This window comes from Mustela lutreola, chromosome 16 (assembly GCF_030435805.1).
Source record: "Mustela lutreola isolate mMusLut2 chromosome 16, mMusLut2.pri, whole genome shotgun sequence".
Lineage (NCBI taxonomy): Eukaryota > Metazoa > Chordata > Mammalia > Carnivora > Mustelidae > Mustela > Mustela lutreola.
Window position 1 is genome coordinate 41,528,609 of NC_081305.1, and position 25,135 is coordinate 41,553,743.

General features: G+C 40.1%; 1 protein-coding gene and 1 long non-coding RNA gene across 8 annotated transcripts in view; both read left to right on the forward strand.

Moving 5' to 3' along the window:
- The window catches only part of LSM14A (LSM14A mRNA processing body assembly factor), a 55,190-nt gene extending 41,543 nt beyond the window's left edge, over positions 1 to 13,647 (forward strand). The window contains exons 5-11 of one of the 7 annotated variants that reach the window (XM_059153427.1): positions 1,181 to 1,357; positions 1,637 to 1,702; positions 5,029 to 5,211; positions 5,314 to 5,485; positions 6,517 to 6,748; positions 11,554 to 11,612; positions 12,559 to 13,647. In XM_059153427.1, coding sequence (XP_059009410.1) covers positions 1,181 to 1,357; positions 1,637 to 1,702; positions 5,029 to 5,211; positions 5,314 to 5,485; positions 6,517 to 6,748; positions 11,554 to 11,577 — 854 coding nt within the window. In that variant the 3' untranslated portion in view covers positions 11,578 to 11,612; positions 12,559 to 13,647. The other 6 variants (XM_059153428.1, XM_059153430.1, XM_059153425.1 and 3 more) reach the window with 6 other exon arrangements.
- Positions 13,648 to 18,516: 4,869 nt separating this feature from the next.
- Positions 18,517 to 24,563, forward strand: LOC131818774 (uncharacterized). Its single transcript, XR_009348934.1, has 2 exons — positions 18,517 to 23,741; positions 23,962 to 24,563. It is a non-coding gene; the product is annotated as an uncharacterized LOC131818774 (long non-coding RNA).
- The last annotated feature ends 572 nt before the right edge of the window (positions 24,564 to 25,135 follow it).

The window sequence follows — 25,135 nt, forward strand, 5'->3', positions numbered from 1 at the left end:
TGCACTGTTTGTCTTCGTGGTAGAGTCAGCTTTGGAATTAATGGCTGGAAATGGTGATACACATTTGTAATTTCATACTTTAGATAACCATAAACTTGGGGAAATTACTAATAAATGGTCCCTGAAGCATTTGGTGCACAATAACCAGTGTGTTATAAGCACTCACCAGTTCACCAGTGTTTGGAGCCTGTGAGATGCACTGGTGGGTAGTAACATTTGCCACATACTTGGAATTTTTTTTCCATGAAATGAACATAATCTTCTTAAGCAAAACATCCCATACAGTATCATGGGACAAGAGAGCACCTTGAGCAGAGATTTACAGCAAACAGAGAGACAAAAGGTGATGGGAGCCTCTGATACTACATTCTTCTGTCCATGCTGTGACCAGGCTCTGACCTCAAAAAAAAGGAAAATGGAATTTGTGAGTGCACAACTCAAATAACCAGAAGCTTCCAAAAGATCTTTCAAATGACCAGAAATGAATATGGCGACTTTGTTACTATCTGAAGGGTGTATTTGTTGCTGGCCTTTGAATACTGATGCATGATTTTCCCAAGCCCCCTAGGGTATTGAAGGACTTCACCTGTCTAACTTTCTGGTTCTTTACTTCCTTCATAATGGAAATGCAATGGAGATAGTACTTATAATAGTACCACTTCAGACATCTCTTCAGAAAGTACTAAAAATTGTAGGTTACAGCCTCTGGAAATAATGGCTTAAGTGTCAGTATAATCTTGGGGTTGTCATTATTGCGAAAAACCTGCATCCTACCTGCATACAACATGATCTTTGATAATATTCCTGGGACATCTTGCCCAGGCAACAGTTTTTGGAAAATTTACTTAAATCTTACTGCACCAGGTAGAAATACAGATAAAGTTCCATTGGTTGGTTGGTTGGTTGGTTGGTTGGTTGGTGGGGGTTTTAGGGTTGTTTTTTTTTGTTTTTTGGTTATTTTCCCAGGGTTTCTCTACTAGCCTAGTGACCCAGCCCACTTAAAATAACCAGTTTTAAACTCTGGTCTAATAAACAGATGAATTCAGATTTGTGCTAAGGATTTAAATTGATAGAAATAAAACTGGAGAATTTTTTTTTCTTTTTGTTTTTTTTGAGGGTCTAGATTATTTTGAAATCCCCAGAGGATAGGGTAGTTTCTTATCTTTTGGTTACGTTTTAGGTCGTTCAAGCCCTCAGTTAGACCCTTTGAGAAAAAGCCCAACCATGGAACAAGCAGTACAGACCGCCTCGGCCCACTTACCTGCTCCAGCACCTGTTGGGAGAAGGAGCCCTGTATCAACCAGGCCTTTACCATCTACCAGCCAAAAAGCAATAGAGAATCAAGAGCACAGGCGAGGTAGAACTTTAGCTATTTACTATTCATTGATTGACTGATCAACATTTTCCATTCACCTTATTTTTCATTAAAAAGATTTAATGTATGTGAATGATCCTAGAAGGTTTAAACTGAACTTGATAGAATGTTCAGTCTTTCCAACTTGACTCAAAGTAGTGATGGTGGTGGGGGTATAGATTTTTTGCTTTTATTTTGGGTTCCTTTGTTTTTCCCATTTTGAACTTAAAGTTTCTAATTTTGTGTCCTGAGCTCATTCCTGACTTTGTATGTCTTTTATAGCTGAAGTACACAAAGTTTCAAGACCAGAAAATGAGCAACTCAGAAATGATAGCAAGAGACAAATAGGTAAGTTACTTGAATCTGAAAGCCATATTCTGTGCTTCTCAATTAAAAAGAACATTTGATGCATAATTACTATTAAAAAATGAAAGCCTGGGGCACCTGGGTGCCTCAGTGGTTTTAGGCCTCTCTGCCTTCAGTTCATGTCGTGATCTCAGGGTCCTGGAATTGCAGCCCGCATCAAGCTCTCTGCTCAGCAGGAAGCCTATTTCCCCCTCTCTCTGCCTGCTGCTCTGCCTCCTTGTGATCTCTCTCTCTCTGTGTGTGTGTGTCAGATAAATAAACAAAATTTAAACAAAAAAGAAAGAAAGCCTGCGGGGTTATCTGGGTGATTCAGTGGGTTGAGCGTTCAGCTCTTGATTTCAGCTTAGTTCATGATCTTAGGGATTGTGGAGTCAAGCCCCATATCAGGCTCTGTGCTCAGCAGGGAGTCTACCTAAGATTTTCGCTCTCCCTCTCTCTCAAATAAATAAATTTTTAAAAAACAAAATGGGGACACTGGCTGGCTCAGTGGGTTAAGCCTCTGCCTTTGACTTGGGTCATGATCTCAGGGTTCTGGGATCGAGTCCCGCATCGGGCTCTCTGCTCAGCAGGGAGTCTGCTTCCCCTCTCTCTCTGCCTACTTGTGAGCTAGCTCGCTCTCTGTCAAATAAATAAATAAAATCTTTAAAAAAAAAAAAAATCAAAATGAAAGCTTGGAGTTTCACTGGGGAATTAGCACTGGGGAGTCATCCTGGGAGTAGCGCTGGGGAGTTTCATTGTTGTAGCAGAGCATTTCTTTATCTTAATTATGGTAGTAGTGGTACAGATGTATACATGTAGCAAAATGTTATAGAACTATATATAAAGATATACTAGAAAATTAATATCTCCCAAACTGTTGAAATCTGGGGCGCCTGGGTGACTAGTGGGTTAAAGCCTCTGCCTTTGGCTCCGGTCATGATCCTGGGGTCCTGAGATCAAGCCCTGCATTGGGCTCTCTGCAGAGCAGGAAGCGTGCTTCCTCCTCTCTCTCTGCCTGCCCCTCTGTTTACTTGTGATCGCTGTCAAATAAATAAATAAAATCTTTAAAAAACAAACAAACAAACAAACCTGAAATCTGAGTGAGGTTTATAGTATAGTTATATTGTGCTGGTGTCAGCTTCCTGATTTTAATAATGTATAGTAATTAAAATATTATTGTTAGAGGGGAAGCTAGATAATGGGCATATAGGACCACTCTGTACTATTTTTTCAATTTTTTTATCTAATTGTTTTAAAATAAAAGTTTTTTTAAAATCACCATTACATTTCTGGAATGAACTCTACTTGATGGGACACAGTTGTCTTTCAGTATATTGAATTTACCTGCCACCAAGATTTATACACTTACATTTGCATTGTTGAGTGATTTCCTCTTTAGTACTGTCTTTTGTGTTGTTTTATGTTTGTCAGTTTCAGGTTAACATTATAAAATTGTTTTCATTGTTTTCTGTGCTTTTAGGAGTGGATTTATCTGTACCTTGAAGGTTTGAGGTGTTCTCATTATAATTATTTAAGCCCTGAGCTTTTTGTCCTTTAAGTAATTGTTCAAGAACTTTTATTTTCTTTCATGATTATTGAGTTAATAAAACTGTACACTTTGTGTTTTGTAATCTATAACATTTATCCCCAGATGCATTTATCAAAACATCTTACCAAAGATAAACTTATGATTTAAAATGTCCAAATTAAAAAATAAAGGCAAGGTGTAATTACCTTGTTTAGGTAATTAGAAAGTGATCTTTCACTTAATTTCAGAAAATGAATACTGAATTTCTCCTGTACATTACTGTGTATGTTTTTATAGGTGCTACGTGCCATGGAATTTGGGGGTTTTGGTTTGATTTCCTATATTTCACTTTTTGTATTATGGAGAAGAGAAAACTTCTCTCTTAAAATAAGATAATTTGTCAAAAAATAATAATAATAATAAGATAATTGTCATACTACCATCATTTAACGTATAAAGTAATAAGTAAAGTACCTTTCAGTGCACTTCAAAATTCATCCCCCAGAGGTTCATTAACAGAACAGTGACTATTCTTTCAGACTTTTTTTTCCTGAACGATTTTACAAACATAATATACACTTAAACTTTTTTTTTTTTTTTTTTTTTTTTTTTAAGACGGAAAGATTGTGCTATATTTACTTCCTGGCTTGTGGCTAGGGTGTTTTTAATAGTGAAGTTGAATGTTTAAAACATCCTGCTTACCTAGTTTTAAGTGTCTGGATATGCTGCTATGAGTTTTTCAAACGTGGGCAGTTTGCAAAACTTCAGCAAACACTGAACATAACCTGTTACCGTGTAGTCACTTTCTGATCTTTGTCACTGTGTATTAAACATTTCACTTAAGTATAATCACTGAATTTATATTCCTTTGTGCTCTGTTTCTGTTAACAGAACATGTACGACTCTTCCATATTCCTCTTTTTTTTTTCTTAACACTTCCTCTTGTGTTGGATAATTGGGTTCTCAAGTTTTTATTGTAATTTATGCTATTTTGGTATTGCTTTATCATATTTCATAAATCTTGTTAGCACATTTGACAAGGAATAGATACAGGCAGACTTGAATAGTATGAAGTCATTTAGAGGGAGACAAGAAAGATGAAAGAGGAAGTGGTTGAGACCTAGTGATGCTTTTGTGTGTATATCTGTGATACTTGTGCTTATTAGTATTCATTTATTTTTTTATTCCAAATCTTGGTTCCTGTGATCCTTTCATAGAAAACTTCCTAAATTTTGAGAACCCACTGTATTTTCAGCACTTTGCAGGAATTAGAACTGTAAGCAGAGCAGAGCCCTTTCCTTAAGGAGTACGACAGTAATTTACTGTAGAAGTCTTCAAAACAGTTTGGTTATGCACTCTGAAAAACATGTATGCGTTTGGGCCCCGTAAGTATAAATTTCATGTGTGCTGTTCTCAGTTCACAGTGTATTAGGTTAGTGAAATTTCATTTCTTTTTCCTTTTTAGAAAAAAAATTTTTAAGGATTTGTTTATTTAGAGAGAAAGCTCATGTGTGAGTGTGGGGGAAGGACAGGGAGATGTTAAAGCAGACTCCCTGCAGAGCGTGGAGCCTGACATGGGGCTTGATCTCACAATCCATGAGATCATAACCTGCGCCAAAACCCAAGAGTCAGATACTTGACCAACTGAGCCTCCCAGGCACTCCATTTCATTTTTAGAAAAACTACTAATGTAGTAATGTGTATAGATACTTTTAAAAAGCATTTTTGTTATTGTCCATTTAATAAGACCATAGTAATAGCTTCTGTCTTAAACCAGTTTATTCTTTCTTTATTGACATAGTTCCAGGTGCTCCTTCAGCTCCAAGGAGAGGGCGTGGGGGTCATCGAGGTGGCAGGGGACGATTTGGTATTCGACGAGATGGTCCAATGAAATTTGAGAAAGACTTTGACTTTGAAAGTGCAAATGCACAATTTAACAAGGAGGAAATAGACAGAGAATTTCATAATAAACTTAAGTTGAAAGGTGAGTTTATTTTTCTACTCAGAAAATATTCTTATTTGGCTTATGAATTGTGGATGTTTAATATAAATCTTGACTTTCTGGTATGTGCTTGTTTTTCATTAGAAGATAAACTTGAGAAGCAGGAGAAGCCTGTAAATGGTGAAGATAAAGGAGACTCAGGAGTTGATACCCAAAACAGTGAAGGAAATGCAGATGAAGAAGATCCTCTTGGCCCTAATTGCTACTATGACAAAACCAAATCCTTCTTTGATAATATTTCTTGTGATGATAATAGGTACTGTCTTTTAAGCTTCTCTTATGCTCTTAGGAGGTTGAAGTATCAAATGATTTCCTATAAATTCACTAAGTTTAATGTGTACTTAAAAATATCTAAGGACTACAATTATTTAGTGTTTTGTTTTGCCAGAAGAAAATACTCTGTACTTAAATTTTCAATGATATTACTCCTCGTGAAGAAGAAATAACCATATACTTTTGTTTAGAAATGCATTCACATTTGAAAATTAGTGATTAAACCAAAAGCATTCATCTAGCATCTTAAGTAAGGCCTTTACTTACTCCTCTACACTGTAGTTCAAATGAAGCCATGGACAAAAATGCTAATGTTACTCTGAAGTTTGCTAGTATAGTAAAAGTTGGCCATATTGTAGCAAATGTGGTTCCAGAAAATTGTCTGCTTAATTAAAGCAGCCAGCATAGCAGGAGTTGTAGAGTTTTTGCTACCCATCCCAAATTTTCCTTCTCCGAATGGTAGTTTGGTGCCACCTGGTGGCAGTTGTCTACTTCAGTGTAAACATGGGGAGGGTGATGATCTGATCTTAGTCCTGGGATTGTACAGCCATAGGACAGCAGCAGTAGCTTCTGACATCAGGTCCAGGGACTGGGCTAGGAGGATACTAGAAACTTTAACTTTCCTAGCACACTGGGACCTACTTTCCTTCTCTTAGCTTCTTGAGACAGTTCCCTTTCCTGGTTTAGTCCTCCTCTCTCACACTGGGGCTGAGGGGAGGTGCAGTCATTTGCCAAGCCTACTGTATTTGAATTCCCATTATATTGGAGGCTGTTATGTTTGTTTCATCAGCTATATTTGAAAGAAACTAGTACTGGTCATATTTTCACGTGATGTTTAGCAATAGTATGGGAACATCCTGCCATGGACAGTTTGTGACGACTTAGATAAGGTGCTCATTTTTATTTGCTCTTGAGGATTTATTTATTCTTAATTTGGAAATTAGTGCGCCGCATAATTTTCTTGGAAAATGTTCTTAAACCCAATACACTAGAGACTATTTGTTCTTATAACAGAGAACGGAGACCAACCTGGGCTGAAGAAAGAAGATTAAATGCTGAGACATTTGGAATCCCACTTCGTCCAAACCGTGGCCGTGGCGGGTATAGAGGCAGAGGAGGTCTTGGTTTCCGTGGTGGCCGAGGGCGTGGTGGTGGCAGAGGTGGTACCTTCACCACCCCTCGAGGCTTTCGTGGTGGATTCAGAGGAGGTCGTGGGGGCAGGGAGTTTGCAGATTTTGAATACAGGGTAAGTATTACATGGTTTGGGGTTAGCATGTAGTTTTATGAAATTCAAAATGGTTTACTTTTATTTATTTTGCGTGAATATTTTTAAGCCATTTGTATAACTTCCAATTTGTTTAGTAGTCGGGATTAAGTTGTTTATATAATTTTAAGGAGCAGTAACTTCTTGGCTAGTGGGTCCAAAGTTTTTAACTGCTTTCTTTTCAATTGGAGGAAGTAAGAGATAGAACTACAAGATAGGGGTGGGAGGGGCCTTTTTTTTTTTTTATATAAAACCATGGTTTTAGATTTCATGGACTAGTAAAATTATCCCCCCCAAAATATTAGAAAGTGATTTAGGGTTTTTTCCCTTTTTGGGGGGGGGAGTCCATGGGGGATTATTAAAGAAATACCCAAAAAGACTATATCATATCACCTTTATTTTATACTACAAAGTGTGTAAAGAGTCAAGGAAGGACATTCTCCAAACTGGAAAGCATCCATAGCAGCCAACATTTATATGGTATTTTGCATGTGTTAGACATTGTTCTAAATGTTTTTCACATATTAACTCACTTAAATCTCACATGAACTCTTTAAAGATAGTTCTTACCACTATTTTACAAAAGAAGAAATAGGTATAGAGATATTAAATACCTTGTTCGAGATCAGCTAGTAAGTGATGCTGTACACTCATGAGCCTCGTAAGTTTGTTCCTGAGTCAGTGCTCTTAATTTAGTTTTATGGAAAATGCAACTGCATTTTCCCTGGTTTTCTTCTTTTACCTTTATTTTGAAAATATTGTGATATATTGGCATTTGAGAACTGCTGCTAGAAAACTATGTAGCTCTGTATAGTATGTTTATATGTATAGTTAATTTACTAAAAGGAGTCTGTAGATGAAGTCAGAGTCACTCTCCTAGTTTATTGATTTTTAGGTTCAGCAGAGAGGAAGGTTATGTAATCACAGAATAGATCAAAATCCCCTTGTAACGAGATCTACTAGGAATTACAAAGGGCAGCTGGAAACAAAAAGACCTTCTGGCAGGAATTTTATTGTCCATTATTTGAAACTGCCCATTGTTGAGATCCCCCTTGAAGAATCGATGTTAGTGGCTTTGGGTTCTGGTCTGTTAATTCTGACACCTCTGATATTATATCATCTGACACTGAAAATTAGCTTCAAGTCACTAGCTCAGGCTGTCCAGCCATGGTGGCCTGGTATAGCTACAGGACTTAAAACTTGCAAAATTTCCATTCTAGCTGGGAGACTATGTCTTAGGAGTTACAGAATGCCCACTGCTTGTCACTGTTATTCTTACTACTGCCCTTGCCAGTGGTCAGTAGCCTTTTCACAGATTTTTGCCCTTAACCCTCCTGAAGTATTTGACACAGATAACCACCCACTAGCCCTTCTAGTTTTTAAAAATACTGTTATTTTTAGGGCATTTTTGTCTTTTTCTTAAAAATAACACGTGTTCCAGGGCACCTGCTGGCTCACTTGGTAGAGCATGCAACTCTTGATCTTGGGGTTGTAACTTTGAGTTCCATGTTGGGTGTAGAGATTACTAAAAAATAAATTTTTTTAATATAAGGTCTTTAAGAATAATATAATAACATATGTTCCTCAACACAGCCTGTAAACACTTCATGATATGCTTCTCAATTCAGAAGTCTTGTACTGGCTCTTGTCCTTTTTGCCATTGGGACTCCCCTTTTCTTTACTCACTCTGCTGCAGATATGTGGATCACCTTCTTGCTCTTGTTCAGTGCCAAGCTTATTCTTATCTCAGGACCTTTTCACCCATTCCTTCTGCCTAGAATGTTCAGTTTGCTCCTTAAAAGCTTTCATGCTCCGGGTGCCTAAGTGGCTCAGTCGGTTAAGCATCTGCCTTTAGCACTGGTCATGATCCCAGAGTCCACGGGACCAACTCCTGCATTGGGCATCCCACTCCATGGGGGGTCTGCTTCTCCCTCTGACCCTTTCCCCTCTCGTGTTTTCTCTCTCTCTCTCTCTCTAACTAAATAAATAAAATCTTTAAAAAAATAAAAGCTTTTATGCTCATGTTTGTGATTGCTCTTCTGCCCCCTTCTTTCTTGACTTTACCTCTCTCCCCTCCCCTTTCTTTCCTCCTCCTCTTGTGAACTTGTTGATACATAGCTTTTAAGGTTCCAGTTTTTAGCTGGGACCTTATGTGCTTCTACCTGCATCTCTCCATCTTATCTGCTTTATGTCCTTTGACCTTCTTTAAAATGACCTTACCATCTTCTTGGCTTCCCCCCGCCCAGCACCCTCACTAGCTGACAGTGCAGTATAGCCCCTTTCCACACTACCGCATTTGTTCCTATTCGCTATCCCTGCCCGCTACCGTAATAACCCTCTGATTGGTCTGCAGACGTTTGGTCTCTTTCCCTCACTTTAGGCAGATCAGCTATCTGTTGAAGAACCTGTGACAGCTCCTTGTTGAAGACCACATGGAGTCAACTTGTCTTGAGGAAAAGAATGCTTACTTTAAACTCGGATCCTGATGAGAATTCTAGTGGTTGTTGCCACTGTGACTTCAGTTGCCTCGTTAAATCTTTCAGGCCCTCGGTTTTTACATTTTTGGAAGCAGAGTTACGCTTTTATCAAATACACATTTTTTTAAATGTTTTATTAACATATAATCTATTATATGTTAATCTATTATGAGTCCCAGGGGTACAGGTCTTTGTCAAATACACATTTTAAAGATCATTAAGGTCTCAGAGTTATAAAGCATCTGAGAAGTCAGAGCTCCTGGCCAAGCTGTGAGTCCTGAAGTATCCCTTTAGGGGCTGCCAGCTTACTTCTAAAAGCATCCATCCTACCCCAGGGGTAGTTCAATTAGTAGGATTCCACAGTGTGGGTGAAGATCTTTCCCCTTTTATCTTCATTCTTAGTTTCACTCTAGCCTTATAAACACACAGAATATACAGACTCCTCCATGATAATTCCTCAAATATTTGAAGCAGCAGCTGTCATCTCATCTCTGAGATTGGACAGTTATTTCTCATTATCTAAATGGTCTTCAGTAAATCTTTAAATAACTGCTGTGTGCATAGTACTCGCATTTATTAATTTAGACTTTTGTAGCTCTGTCTCTGTTCATCAAATTTGAGCCCCCAGTGAAATCCCGTCTCACACGTTGCAGAACTAGAATTCATCGTAGAAGTTGTCTGCATGCGTCTTTATCCACATTAGTGTATCCTTGACAAATAGTCCAGCCTCTGTTTGGGTGTTTCAAGGCATGATAGATCGACAGAGCCCTAGATGTTGCCCTGGTGGTAAGGTTCTAATGTGACATTGTACTGCCTGCTCTTCTTACTCTGTGCGGATCCCACTGCTATAATATCCAGCCCCGTTTCTCATTGTGCTTTAAGGTGTTTGGTTCAAGCAAGTTGACTCGTGGTCAGTGCTTATACACACTGTCCTTGATTCCAACTTTAACCTCATTTTGTTGACCAAATATAATGAAGTCTTCATGTATAGCATGCACTGTGCTGGATATTAATGGTAAGCAAGATGGGTGCAGTCCCAGCCTTGTTAGTGTTTTAGTCCAGTGGGGAGAGAGACACAGCTAAAGGTCAAGTTTCACATCTTTCACAGTCTTCTCCAAGGTTTGCTCTGTCCTTGGAAACTTCTCTTCCTGCACTGATTTCTTCCTTTTCTGACTCCTGTGGATCTGCTTTCATCGGTACACGTTTTAAATACACTCATGTTCCATATTTCATGTATTTTTGTTCCGCATTTCCAGCTGCATACAAGCCTCTTGACGTTAGTAAACGTGTATTCTACTTTTAATTTTCACCAGCAGACATGGAACCGTAGTGGGCTTAAAGTAAGTGCTCATCATGTTGATTAGTAATACACTACTTCAGCCTTGAGTAAGGTAGGAGGTCCATCAGTGTGATTAGTCCTTGTTTGTCCATTCCAAAGTTAAATGACCCTTACATCTGGCATGAGAGCCCTGACCTCACATTCTCCACCTTCTAAATCATACCACCTGGCACCTTTAGAGGCGGAAATAGTGATTGATCACTATTAAATGAAGAAAATTCACCTTTAAGGATTAAACTCCTTTCTAAAACTACATCTGAATCTTCTCAGAGAAACGGAGGTTATTGGCATTTACAGCAGCCTTCATGTAATGCGTTGACTTTATTCTTTGTGCTCTGTTGGCATGAATCGTTAGTTTTGAGGTGCGCATAAGCAAGTCTGGTTGTTGAATGAAAACATAGGCAAGGTAGGATTGTAGATTTTTAGAACTCCTTAAAAATACCAGCTGAACTCTAAACTCTCTCTCACCCTGCCCCCAGTATATAGTTAAGAAACCAGCAACCCAGAGAGGTTAACTCTCGTGATCTGGGTACAAACTAGTAAAGCCAAAACTTACTCTCTTTGACTTCTAGTCCAGTTTTCCTTGAGGATAATGTTAGAAGCATAAAATTGTGTTAATAAGGTTGGTCCTGTGGTGCTTTGTGGGGGTGGGGGATGAGGAGATTAGTTTGGGTTTGTAGTAAGAATATAGTTAGCTCCTATTTTATATGCTGCTGCTGCTGCTGCTGCTGCTGCTGCTGCTGCTGCTACAGAGGTTAAGTAAGCCACCATGGTAGGTGAGACAGATTACCTCCTGTTTGAGTCTGTTTCTTCAGATAGGGTCCAGAAACAAAGAGGTAACCCAAATGACTTAGCATGGTACTCTCTCTCCCTTTCCCCCTTTCATTTTCTCCTCTCTTTCCCTCTACTTCTCTGTATCCCTCTACCCCTCTCTCCTCTCTCCCTCTTTCTTTCTTTTTTTTACCTTTCAGAAAACCACAGCTTTTGGACCCTAAAATAGGTCTGGATTGATCGTACAACTTTCTGAAAGGTAAAAAAAATAAATAAATAAAGTTGGGGCATTTGAAGGTTCACTTTGGTGGGAGATTGTGGGGGTGGGATTATCTTCAGTTTATTCCTTTCTGCACCAATTTATACCATGCCATATGTATTCCAATTTAATGACATTGTGCAAGTGGTTTGGTGCTATATACACAGATAAAGTTAAGTCTTTAACATTGGAAATAATGTATTTCTAACAGTCAGGATGAGAATCAGCAGTAAAAATCAGGTATATGATAACAGTTAGTCCTGAGGAAAATAGTAGCCCCTGGCTCTGGTGTTATGTAAAGGCCTTTTGATTAGGTTTAGCCTCATTGGAAAGCTAAAGGCTCCTTGAGACTTTTGTTTTTTCCCGGTTACTTTTTAAAAATCACCCAGTCAACTCTGATTATCAGAACTTATTTTGAACTTAAAAGTTATCCTTTTAAAATGAATTTCTAAATCATTGCTTTCTCCTGGCATGAAACCTGGGAGAGAAATGTTATTTTACTGTCTGGATATTTTATTGCTCAGTAAAGACATCAGAGACTTCAGGATTTTATTAATCCTTTTCCAGAGTATGTTGTCAATTGTATTTGATAATTTTGACTGCTAAGTTGAAGGTTTAAGTTTGTCATTGTGTTTAAAAATTACTAAGATGCAAGCAAAGATAGTGAGGTATGCCTGTATCTTAGGGGCCTTCTCGCTAGAACCAGCCCACACCACACCACCACTGCTGTAACCTCTACTAACTAGAAAATGCAGTTAACAAGTAATGAGCTACTGCTGGGTGTAGAAGGTGTAAAATGTTTTCTGGAAATTAGTGAAATGGATTTATACATGAAAGGGAAAAGAGGGCATATTTGAAAGTAATGAGAAATACACTTAAGTAAATTAGAAGTACTATTTCTAAACCAATAGTTTGAAACATGAGCTAATTTTTTTTTCCTTTTTAGAAAGACAACAAAGTTGCTGCATAGTCTACAAAGAAGTCTTTGAAAATAGGTGAATTTCTAGCTCTTCATGGTCCTGAGAATTGGTTTCAGTCTTTGAGAAGAATGAAGAAGTGAATTTGCTGTATATTTGTCACCAGCACTGGGTTTTTGTTTGTTTGTTTGTTTTTCTGCTTAATTTCAAAGATATAATGCAGTTACTTTTGAGGGGGGAAGGCTCATCTTAAAAAATGAGCATTAAATATATTTGGAATAGCAGAAGGTTAAGTAATTTCTTATGTATAGTTAAACTACAGCAGTACTTCAATGGGACTTAATAAGTATTTTTTCATCACTGAAAGGATTTTTCTTATCACTAAATTGTATTTGGCAATTATTGTAAGTTGCCTGCAGATAGGGCCGTGATACTGTGTTTTGAGCCACAGAAGGTTTTGTGTATGTATGTGTGCGTGCGCGTGTGTATGTGTCTATATCTTGCTCTCTTTCTTTCTTTTTGGAAATCCTGTAATATCCCTTTTGAGGTAGCTTATTTCGTCAATTAATTAGGGTGCTGGATGGTAGAGAATTTTGTCAGTCAACTATGTACACACAGTAAATACTGTTTCTTAGGCAAAGGTAACTTTTTTATATAGTTGTAAAATTCCATTATATTCCATTGCCAAAGAAACATTAAGAACTTTGTATAGCTGTATAAAAAGCAACTAATTTTTTAAAGAATAAACATTTTAAAGTCAGCAAACATACTGTGTCCTTGCAGAAGTTGATGTGCTGAGGAGCAGAGCTATGGGTGGTGGGTCTTTTTTCATAGCTTTCCAGGCTTGAGAGTTTTGATTTTGATTTTTTTTTTTTAATGTTTGGAACATAAATGAAGATTTGATACATTCTTCCATTATCTGAAAAGGATAAATTACTCATACTCATTGTAAGAACTTCATTTTATAACAAATGGCATATCACAGGATTTGTCCAAATAATAAATATTTTCAGTATATGAATGTAAATAATCATAGATAAGAATGTACTTAGCTGTATTTTCAAATAAGCACCCTCCCCTTTTTTAAGACAATAAAACTGGGCATCGATTAACCTGTTCTTCCTGATATGCCTGGAATTTTGTTGTGATATCTTGATTCATTCCATTATATTTCAGGAGGATTCAGAGTGCTAGAAATTATTTTGGCAACCTATAAGATATCCTAACACTGGTCTTTGGGCCTGTGGCCCACAAATGACTCGGTAATAGAGTTCATTGCTAATTATAAATCACTAGTAAATCTTTTTGATATTTTAAGCTATAGTGGAAAAAAAATCTGGCCGCTTTTGTGTTTTTATGAAGGCCACGGAATAAAGGGATCCAAAGATTTAAATATTTTTATCTATTTTGATTTTTGTTAACTTTCTCTTAAGGTATTCAGTAGTGATAAAGATGTTGAAAACTGCACTGTAGGAGAATTGGAGTATTTAAAGATGGTTGATATTTTTAATTTTAATTTTATATCTTTTGTATAGCTCTACAAGGAAATGTTTTGTAATTTGGTTTCATTTAAAGTCCAGTACTTGGCAGGCATAGTTTAGATAATGTTGCTTAATACTGTTTGCTTGCATGTTAACAACCAACCCTTTTGGAGGACCCACAAATCATGATACTGAACACATTTCCGAAGCATTCTGAACATCAAAGCAAGTGCTATGATAATACCTATGTAGACTGTTTGAGATGTCCCAGGCCAGTTTCAAGAAAAGCTGTAAATACCAGTTCTACATGCTCTGAAAGTATGAATTCACATGTTTTCCAAGCCCTCTGGGTCACTGACTAAGGCATTTGGTACCCCAGTAATAACTGGCAGCATGGCAGTGCACCTTACAATATCAAAGCAAGGTTTTTATCCTAAGGCAGAATAAAACTGTTAAATAAAAAATGTTCGTCAAAGTTCTTTCTCTTTAAATAGTAATACCATCTTACCATAGAGAGAAACATAATGAAAGACCTCTTTTAAGTATAAGAATGGAATTATGGTTATGTTTATATTCCCTAAAATAACTAGTTCCTAACATTTTTCCTAAGATTTATTTATTGCTGTAGTGTTAGGAAGCTGGAAACCCCTTTGTTCCCCACTAGGATGCAGAGTGATCTTGAGTTACGATCCCCATCTTGAGGAGACTGAGCCAGCCAGGCACAGGCCAAACTAGAAGCCTCGGGCTAAAATGCTCCCTCCGTGGGCAGGCAGGTGTGAAAGAGGAGAGAGGGAAGGGCTGACTCCAAATCTCATTTGTTGGATCAGACCACATCACCCCCTGAAAAAGCAGGACTTAGAGGAGTAGGGAGCAGGGTCGGGAACATTAATCCAACCAGTGATTCTTAATCAGGGTTTGGACTGACATCCTGAGAGCATTTAGGAGTATGAGGGGATGTAGTTTGTCGCAATGACTAGAGACTGAGTAAGGGCCAGGGCACCAAAATCCTACACTATGCTCCATGGTGCCGCATAATGTGTTATTCAGCCCAAAGTACAATGGTGGCCCTTCCAGTTTGAGAAATACTGGACAAGAAAAGATGAAGAGCGGGGAATTAATTCTTTCAGTCCCTCGCCCCAGATCTTTAAAAACATTTACTGAAGAAAGTATCTTTACATGGAATGAAAGGACAAAGTATAAAGGGACCTTACTTTCCCGTGGCACAGTGTGTTGGAAAGATGTTGCCACAGGAATTACCACTTCATCCTGGTCTCTCTTAAGCGGTTCCCAGATCTCTTGTCCAGATGTGCTGGGAAGCATTTGTAAAGTACAAATTCCCGTGCCCCACACTTCGAGAGTGCGGGTCTGAAGTTCTGTGGAGGACTCTGGACATCAGTCCAACCCCCACAGGTCATTCTGAAAGGTCGTTAGGAAAACAGCTTTACAACAGCACAGCCAGCTCACCTCATCTAGCCCCTCCTTAAAGGGCCTTGGTAAAGTATTCACCAGATTCCTTTACCATTTCCCCGTCCTTCCAAATCCAGTACATCCAGGTTGTTACTGCAGCAGCAGGAAGATGGAGAGAGGAGTAAGAGGGATGCGGGGGCATCTCTGCAGGACCGAATCCAGGGGGAAACAGGGTTTGGCTGATTTGAGTACTGAGACTTAGTTCTTTATTCCTAGCGTACAGGAAAAGGGCGTGTGTTGTTTCTGTGTCTCCGTTTTACATGGCTGTTGTCCCTGTCTCTGTGGGCTATCTGTCTGAAAGAGAAGCTATGCCTTCCACATGGCTGTGTGCTAATCACTCGGGTCTGGTCATGCCCAGATGCAGTGCAATGGGATGCCCCAGCCCTGTCAGATTAGACAGAGCTGGTTTAAACTGTGACCGTCGGGAGAGGTCGTAGAATAAAGTCATCGAGGTGAGTGAGCTCACTAAGGAGCTCACATGTCACGTGTCGCTTTACCCATTTTGACTGTGTTTTTAAAAGATAATTTTTTAAAGATAATTATTAATACAGTTGGAAGCCAACTTAGGAAAATAAAGTGACACTGTCGGTCTCGGAATCTGAGGATGCTAAATTGGGGTTTGCTCAGAGCAGGCTGCCCTAGCTCCTCCCAAGAAGGAGACCCAAGGACAGCTTCTTGGAAGAGGTATTCCCTGACTAGGAGTGAGTGAGGGAAGCGACGGAGTGTAGCTTTGAGCAACAGGGTCTTGGAAGCCAGTGGCAGCCAGGCAGCCAGCTAGGGTGTGCACTGGGAAGCTAGAGGTTCAGGTCCCAAGCATTGGTTTTGGGATAATCCCAAACTTCTGGGGAGGAGTAATGCAAAGGTTCTTCTGGGTTTGTTTTTTTTTTTTTTTTCAGAGCCAGTGTTAGTAAAAGCAAGCTTGTGGTTTTGAGACATTTATAAATCTGGCTCCAAGAGCACGTGGTGAGACTGTGAATCTAATGTGGTTTCTGTTCTCAGTGATGGTGCAGAGCTGTGAGCCAGTGGTGTGGGTGTCCTTTAAATTCCAGCTTGGTTCATATTTAACGAACTTGGCTGACTGATAAAAATGTTTTCAAGTTTAGCTCATAAACATATCAAAATAGACCTGAATCTGATTCCAGTTCATAATGAATGTTGATTTTTAAGGAAATGCTTTAAAATGTGCTGATGTCCATATAGTGGTTCATAAAGAAAGTAGCACTGCGAGGCCAAACCATATTTCAGCTCAATAATAAGACTTTCTCAGAGTGACTCCATTTAGTAAGCCTTGCCTTTGCCTCCAGACTTGAAGAGTAGTCTGAGAGTGGAAGGAGAGAGGAGAGAATGCCAATGTTGAGGGGGTATGGAAGCTGGGATCTGGGCTACATTGTAATGAAATCCAGTGGGATTCATTCACCAGGATGGGAACATGTTTACTAGATGTCTGGAGTGTGCCTAATCCTGGTACTAACCTAATCCCAGTAGTCCTCCAGCATTAGCCCCACAACAGGATTGTTGATGAGAATGCAAATCCCAACCCTGCAATTCAGGAGTTTGCTTGTGCTGAAATGGTTTTTGTAATTTTTTGTCTTCATGGGTAGCTCCATTCCTTGGTGTTTAATAGCATTGCTCTGTCCCAAAGTGGGTATGTGGAACCTCGCAGGTTGCAGTTTATAAAATGGAAATAGGTATTACTGTTTTGTTTTTGTAAAAGTTAGACATTTAAAAAGAATATGGGCAGTATGGGGTTCCTGACTGTCTCAGTCAGTAGAGCGCATGACTTTTTTTTTTTTTTTTTTTTTAAGATTTTATCTATTTGACAGAGGTCACAAGTAGGCAGAGGCAGGCAGAGAGAGGGAGGAAGCAGGCACCCTGCTGAGCAGAGAGACCAATGTGGGGTCTCGATCCCAGGACCATGGTCCTAGTCAAGACCATGACCTGAGCCGAAGGCCAAGGCTTAACCCTCTGAGCCACCCAGGCACCCCAGAGCACATGACTTCATCTCAGGGTTGTGATTTCAAGCCCCACATTAGGCATAGAGTTTACTTCAAAAAAAAAAAAAAGGGGAAGGAAAGAATAAGAGCAGTATGGTAATGGTGTTTAAAAATAGATAAGAAATGGTTACCCACTAACCATTGTCAACACAGTTCGTTCTGTACAGCTATGTGTTCTTCAGCAAGAATGGATTCATAGTATATGTTCTGTGGTAAAACTTGCTCTTGCACTTAGTGTACTGGGTAGCACTGTTTTAGTTTTGAAGTATAATATATACAGAGGACATGTATCCTAATTGTAAATAGCACCCAGTTCGGGATTCAGGTTATTAACAGTACCCCAGAAACCCCTCTGTAACTCCCTTCCAGTAGCCCCTTGCCCCTGAGGGGTAAGTACTATCCTGACTTACAACAGGGTAGATGGCTTTTGCTCTTTGTTACTTATAGAAATGGAATTATACACTGTATACTCTTTGTGCTGAGCTTTGTTCAACATTGTTTGTGGGATTAGTCCACATTGTTGCATTTGGCTGTGAACTGTTCTCACAGCAATGGTAATGCTCCATTGTGTTAATAGCCCACAGTTTAGCCATCTTACTGTTGATGCCACATTTAGGTTAATTTCTGCCTTTTAGCTGTCAAAATAATGCTAGCACTGTTTTTTCCTCTGCCAGAGAAGCCAGAACTGGAGTAGATGAGAGGAACACTGATTTGCACCCGTTGAGGATGTAGAGCGTGGTGAGAAGTGGTAGTGCCCACCCTGCTGTGGTGTCACGCCACACCAGCATGCCACTGCAAGAAATTGTTACTGTAGACAGATGTAGATGTAGACAGAGCTGTACAGGTCAGAGCAGATGCAGGGTTAATCCTCCCCTGTGCACGCTCCCCCCACCACCCTCCCATTAGGGACACAAGAGTACTTCTTGCCCTGCAAACCTGTATTCAGAATGTGGGCCTGGTATCCTTGTTCCTCCCCCTCCTGGTGAAACCCCTGCTTACTCTGTTGAGGCTCATGTGATCCTCTCACTCTACTGGTTACGATCATCTAATCATACTGGTTACGATCATCTAATCATCTCCTTACTATTCGTTCTCTTAAAAAGTCTTGAGACCTGCCTTTCTCTTTCTCCACACTTCAGTCCTTCCAAGTGTCCAGCTCCAATGCGGTTGAGAGACCCCAGGATAATCCTAATCAAGGCTATGATTTCTTACAGCAGAAGGATACAGAGCAAAGTTAAGCAACAAGACAACGGGGGCAAAGTCTGGAGGAAACCACGCTCCAACTTTCTGAGGGGGCTTGGAAGTGGAATCACACAGGATGTACTTCATACCCCCTCGGCAATTAGTTGTTACAACACGTGTGGAATGTTGTCTACCAGGGAAGCTCATTAGAGACTTAGTGCCCAGGGTTTTGGTTGGAGGCTAGCTATGTAGGCACCGTCTGCTTGGCATATCCCCAAGTCCCAGACTTCCAGAAGTAAAGCACAATTAAACCATACTGATTATACACACAGTTCAGGCACAGTGAGCCACTCGTACCAGTTCTGGGAATGGTTGAAACCCTCCTGAAATCCGGGTTTCCAGATGTCAGCCAAGGACCAAACTTGAAGGCAGGAATTATAAAGGTTAGCAGTCAGGTCTAGTAACTGTCCTGGGCCCACCTGACAGCGTGGTTCCTGTTCCTTGTCCTATGACCTTTTCCTCTTACCCTCCATCTCTATCCAAAGCTGTGGACACCCCAGGACCCTGCACAGCGACATTAGCTGCATCACTTCTGAATCGTGAACTTAGAAACTCCATGCCGATCTTCCAACTGGCTTACTTAAGAAAGAACTCTAGGAGCACTTGGCTGACTCAGTTGGTAGAGCACGTGACTTGATCTCCAGGTTGTAGCTTCAAGCCCCATGTTGGGTGTAGAAATTACGTAAAGAAAAAATGGGGCACTTGGGTGGCTCAGTGGGTTAAAGCCTCTGCCTTCAGCTTGGGTCATGATCTTGGGGTCTTGGGATCGAGCCCTGCATCGGGCTTCCTGCTCACTGGGGAGCCTGCTTCCCTTCCTCTCTCTCTGCCTGCATCTCTGCCTACTTGTGATCTCTGCCAAATAAAATCTTTTTAGATAAAAAGTAAAATGGAGAGGGTCCTGGGTAGCTCAGCCTTTGGCTCAGGTCATGATCTCAGGGTCCTGGGATCGAGCCGCTACCTGATCAACGGAGAGTCTGCTTCTCCCTCTCCTATTACCCTGCTTGTGCATATTGTCTCTGTGTCAAATAAATAAAATCTTCAGAAATAAAAATAAAAAGGGGGCACCTGGGGGGCTCAGTCAGTTAAGCATCCAACTCTTGATTTCGGCTCAGGTCATGAACTCCTGGTCATGGGATCGAGCCCCACATCAGGCTCCAGGCTCAGCACAGAGTCTGCTTGTCCCTCTGCTCTTCCCCCTGCTCGCTCCCATGTTCACACTCACTCAGATAAAATCTTTAAAATAATAATAAAATCTTCATTAAAAAAATAACAGTGACCTAACCATTCCCTTGCTCAGTAACTCTTCTAGCCTGGTGCAAATCTCCAAGTCAAGGATCTTTCTGCTTTTGACTCATTTAGCTCCCTCCTTCCTTTTGCTTTCCCCACCACCATCTCCCACCAGCCTAGACTCCAGGATCCATCATTTATCTTGCCATTATCCTGAACCCCCTTATATCTCTTGAGCTGCTTCTGCTCCTGCCTAGAGAAACTTCAACTCTGAAAGCGTCCATCCTTCCACATTGTCAGTATTCACCCAGAGGGTTGAATCCTGCAGAAGAGAGTTACAATGGAGTAAATTAGTACCACTGTAAATATGATTACTGCTCTCTACTGGGCCCTCAACATTGCCAGCAAGACTGAGTGCTTTCCTTCAGCCACCTCTTTACAGTCAACAAAAGGCCCTGCCATCTCTTTCAAAGAGAACTAGAGGATATTGGATGGAAACTACTACAATACTTAACCACTCTCTGATACTTAACCCACCCCATCTGCATTCAATCTTTTCCTGGTGGCCCTATATGGCAAAAAACACCTCTCCAAAAATTGCTTGTACTCTGGCTTCCTAAACTCCCCTCGTTCCCAGACATAGAATGCTGATTTACCCCTCTCTGCCTGAATCTTAATTATCTTTCTTGATAGGGGATCCTTTCGCTTGGATTTAATTTTGCTGGCATACTATATCCTACTATGTTAATACATATTAATATATAATTGTAAGTATGTAGCATATTATGTTACAAACTTTTTTTTAAAGATGTCATTTATTTATTTGACAGAGCCCTTACTCTGGAAGAGGTATAGTTGAAATGGCAAGGTAAGCAGCAGTGAACAAAACGAACCCGGCCCTTTTGGGGGCTTGTTTTGAGGAGACAATAAATGAGAGGCAAAATAAGTAAAATATGTAATATGTTAAGAAAATCATTAAGTGCTATGAAGGAAAAGAGGGACATGAGAGGGCATATGGACTGGAGGAGGGATTTCTGCTTTTAATTTAAAATAGGTTAGGAGGGGGTTGCTGAGTGTTTCAGTTGGTTGAGTGGCTGCCTTCAGCTCAGGTCATGATCCCCGGGGTCCTGGGATTGAGCCCCAGGTCAGGCTCCTTGCTTAGCGGGGAGTCTGCTGCTTCCTCTCCCTCTGCCTGCAGCTCCCCCTGCTTGTGCTCCCTCTCTCTCTCTCTGTCAAGTAAATATATTATCTAAGTAATATAAAATAGGTTAGAGGGGTGCCTGGCTGGCTCAGTCATTAAGAGCATGCAACTCTTGATCTTGGGGTTATGAGTTCGAGCCCCACATTTGGTGTAGAGATTATAAATAAACTTAAAAAATAATAAAATGGGTTAGAGAAGCTGACATTTGATAAATGACTCAAGAAGGTGATTGGATATTCGAGTAGAAGAAACTAGCTGCAAAGACCCTGAAACAGGAGTGGACTGCCATGGCTGGAGTGAAGCAGAGGAGTAGAGTATGAGGTTAGAGGGACACCTGGTTTCTCAACTGGTTGAGCAACTGCCTTCGGCTCAGGTCATGTATGAAGTTAGAGAGTAAGCAGAGGCCAGGCAGAAAGGAGGAAGCAGAGCCTGGCGTGATTGTTGCTTATTCCGAGGTAGAAGTAAGTGTAGGGTTTTGGACAATAGAGAGTGACGACCTGACAGACAGTTACAGACAAACTTGGGCTAGTGTGTAGAGAATAAAGTAGCAGGACGAGAAGCAGGAAGACCAGTTAGGAGGCCAGGGCCCTAATCCGGAATGTTCTTCCTGCTCCCTGGTGGTTGGAACGTGCAGCCTAGACTTCCAATACTGAGTGTGCTGCCCGGCTTTCATGGCAGAGTCCTGTGGAGGCCAGCACGGTGTCCCCAGTGGACTGCTTCTCTGAAGTGTATGCATTTCAAAAATAGGATCCTAAAAGGATTCCCAGTCAAAAGTTTTCGTCTTCCTACTGTCCCTCAAACTTAAATTTTAAACCTCCTCTCCATGTGGAGCTAGGCTATTTCCAATTTTTGCTAAGTACAGACTGTGCTGCAATGAAGGACCTTGGTGAATTATTTTCACAAATCGGTGGTGAATTTATCTGCTAGATGATCCAGTCACAGAAATTCCGGATAACAGGAGATGTAATTCTTATAAATATTCCTGTGCCCCCATCCACATGAGATGATAGCAGTATGCCTCAGGCAGATTTTCAGGGTGCCCATTACCCATATAGTCTCCAGGACCGGGTTACCACACTGTTGAGGACCTTTGCCAGTCCGTCTGATAAATGAAAATTGTTATCTCAGAACCCCATGCATTTTACTCAGTGTGTGGCTGGCTGTGTTTTCCTAAGTAAGGTATTAGTACTTCCTTTTCTGTGAACTGTTTATAAATATTCTCTGATTATTTTTCTCTTCAGATATTAGACTTTTCCTTAGTCATTTACAGGAACTCTTTTTATTAGAGAAAAAAAAAACTTTTTAAAGTAATACCCATATATAGTTACTACAAATGAAACAAAATATCTTATAGTAAGTCTAATTTTCTTCCTCAGAGGCAAATACTGTTTCTCTGTATTTTTCTAAATAGTGTCCCTCTTCAAATTTGTGTGTGTGTGTGTGTGTGTGTGTGTGTGTGTGTGTGTACACACTATCTGTGTCTCCCCTTTTATTAATGTATCAGTTGGAACAGCCTGCATAAACTGTTTTTTTACTTTGGGGGTTTTTTCCCCCCTGTTTATCAGCTGTGGACCTCCTGATATGAAAACTTTAACCCTTCACACTGAGATTCACACATCTCTCCTGAGTACTTTCGACATACTTATCATAATACTTGAGTAAGATGAATACTTAGTAATACTATAACTAAGTAAATACCATTTATAAATGAGCCAAGTGTATAAATCTGTATTTCCTTTCTTACAAATGTTAGTCTTCCTGGCCGTAAAAATTACCTTAACTTTCACATGTTGGCTGCCTTTTTTTTTTTTTTTAAAGATTTATTTACTTGAAAGAAAGCACACATGCACACGAGTTGTGGGGGGAGGCAGAGAGGGAGAAGCAGACTCCCACTGATCAGGGAGCCCAGCACAGGGCTCGAACCCAGGACCCCAAGATCACGACTGACTAAGCCACCCCAGCGCCCCTGTTAGTTGACTTTAAAAGCTGAAAACAAGTAAGTGGTATCCTGCTTTGATTTTATAAGAATTCTTCAGCACAGAGCCAAGTGGTTTATGCCTTCCCTACAATTCTAGTTTTGCAAATACTATGCTGCTCCAAAAAAAATACATTACTATTATCAAGATGAAATGGGTTGTCTTACCTTAGATTCTACCAGTTTCTTAAAATCATGCACATTTTAGGGGTGCTTGGGTGGCTCAGTCGGTTAAGCATTTGCCTTCTTGGGGTCCTGGGATCTAGTCCTCTGTTGGGCTCCCTGCTCCTCTCTCTGACTCTCCTCCCATTCATTCTCTCAATATCTCTCTCTCTCAAATAATAAGTGACATCTTTAAAAAAGAATAATAATAATTTAAGAATTAAAAAAAAATCCACATTTTAATTTGCTTCATGATGGGACATTGCCTTTCTTCTTCAATTTTTAAAAAATATTTTATTTATTTGAGAGAGAGAGAGAATGAGAAAGTGAACATGAGAAGGGAGAGGTCAGAGGGAGAAGCAGACTCCCTGCCGAGCAGGAAGCCTGATGCAGGACTCAATCCCGGGACTCCAGGATCATGACCTGAGCTGAAGGCAGTTGCCTAACCAACTGAGCCACCCAGGTGCCCCTCTTCTTCAATTTTTTTTTTTTTTTAAGATTTTATTTATTTATCAGAGAGAGAGGGGGGGAGAGAGAGAGCACAGGCAGACAGAATGGCAGGCAGAGGCAGAGGGAGAAGCAGGCTCCCCGCTGAGCAAGGAGCCCGATGTGGGACTCGATCCCAGGACGCTGGGATCATGACCTGAGCCGAAGGCAGCTGCTTAACCAACTGAGCCACCCAGGCGTCCCTCTTCTTCAATTTTTAAGTTGTTTTTCCTTTATCTCTTTCCCTTTCCACATTTAATGTACACAAAAGAAAATGTAATTGTAATATGATGAGGAACTTAAATAAGTTAAATAAATAAGTCTGTTATATAACCCAAAAACTAGTGTTACCAACCACCTGCATCTGTGTGTTACAGCTCCCCTGTTCATTTGTGCTTCACGCAAAAGGAAGCTGCTATTCTGAATTTTATGTGTATTATTATCTGGGTTTGAGTCCTGTTTATAACCCAAATTTATATGATTTATATAATTTACATATAACCCAAATTTATATAATTATGTTTATAATGTTTAACCCTAAAATTTCTGGTTGGTTTTTCAAATATTCTCTCTTGACTCATTTTCTCTCTGACTGCCTCTTGTATTCTCTGTTGCTTAGAATCTTATTTCATTCTTCTTGAGCTCAACAATTTTCTAATATAATTCAGACAGTTTTTTCCTTGGACCATTATTTTCTCTACAGCTCCCTCCCCCACCCCACCGCCCCGGAATTGCTGAATGTTCTTCTTTGCCTGTATTTGTTGCTTTTATCATATAATAAAGTTTTTCTAAACCCTCAGCCCTGCAATCTTTCCAATTTAGCCTATGAAATTGTCTTTTTTCCTAGAGGCTGTTCTGTAACTTTCTGCCATCCTACTAAAATCCAAACATTGCTTCCAAGGTCTTCAACAAAGTGATGCTGCTGGGATTTCTCCTCATTGCACTCCGGGATGAGAGTCCCAGTTTCGTGGATGCCATGTTTTCTGTTCCGTTGTTTGCTAGAATTCTTCCTTAGGGAGCTTTCTAAAAAAGTATATGTAAAGGGCCAGATAGTATGGTCTCTGTTATATCATCATCTTTTTTGAATTTAACAACCCTTCAGAATATAGAGACCATTCTTAGCTCAACTGCTGACTCTTGATCTAATACGCAGTAGTGCTAAGTCCAATGCCAATCTGACTCTTTTTCATTATAGATGACAGGTTTTTTCCTCTCTGAAAACAGCATTGTCCTTTGTGTTAAGAGACTATAATGGAGCAGGGGGTAGGGGGCGCCTGGGTGGCTCAGTCATTAAGCATCTGCCTTCGGCTCAGGTCATGATCCCAGGGTCCTGGGATCAAGTCCCGGCATCAGTGCTCCCCGCTCAGTGGG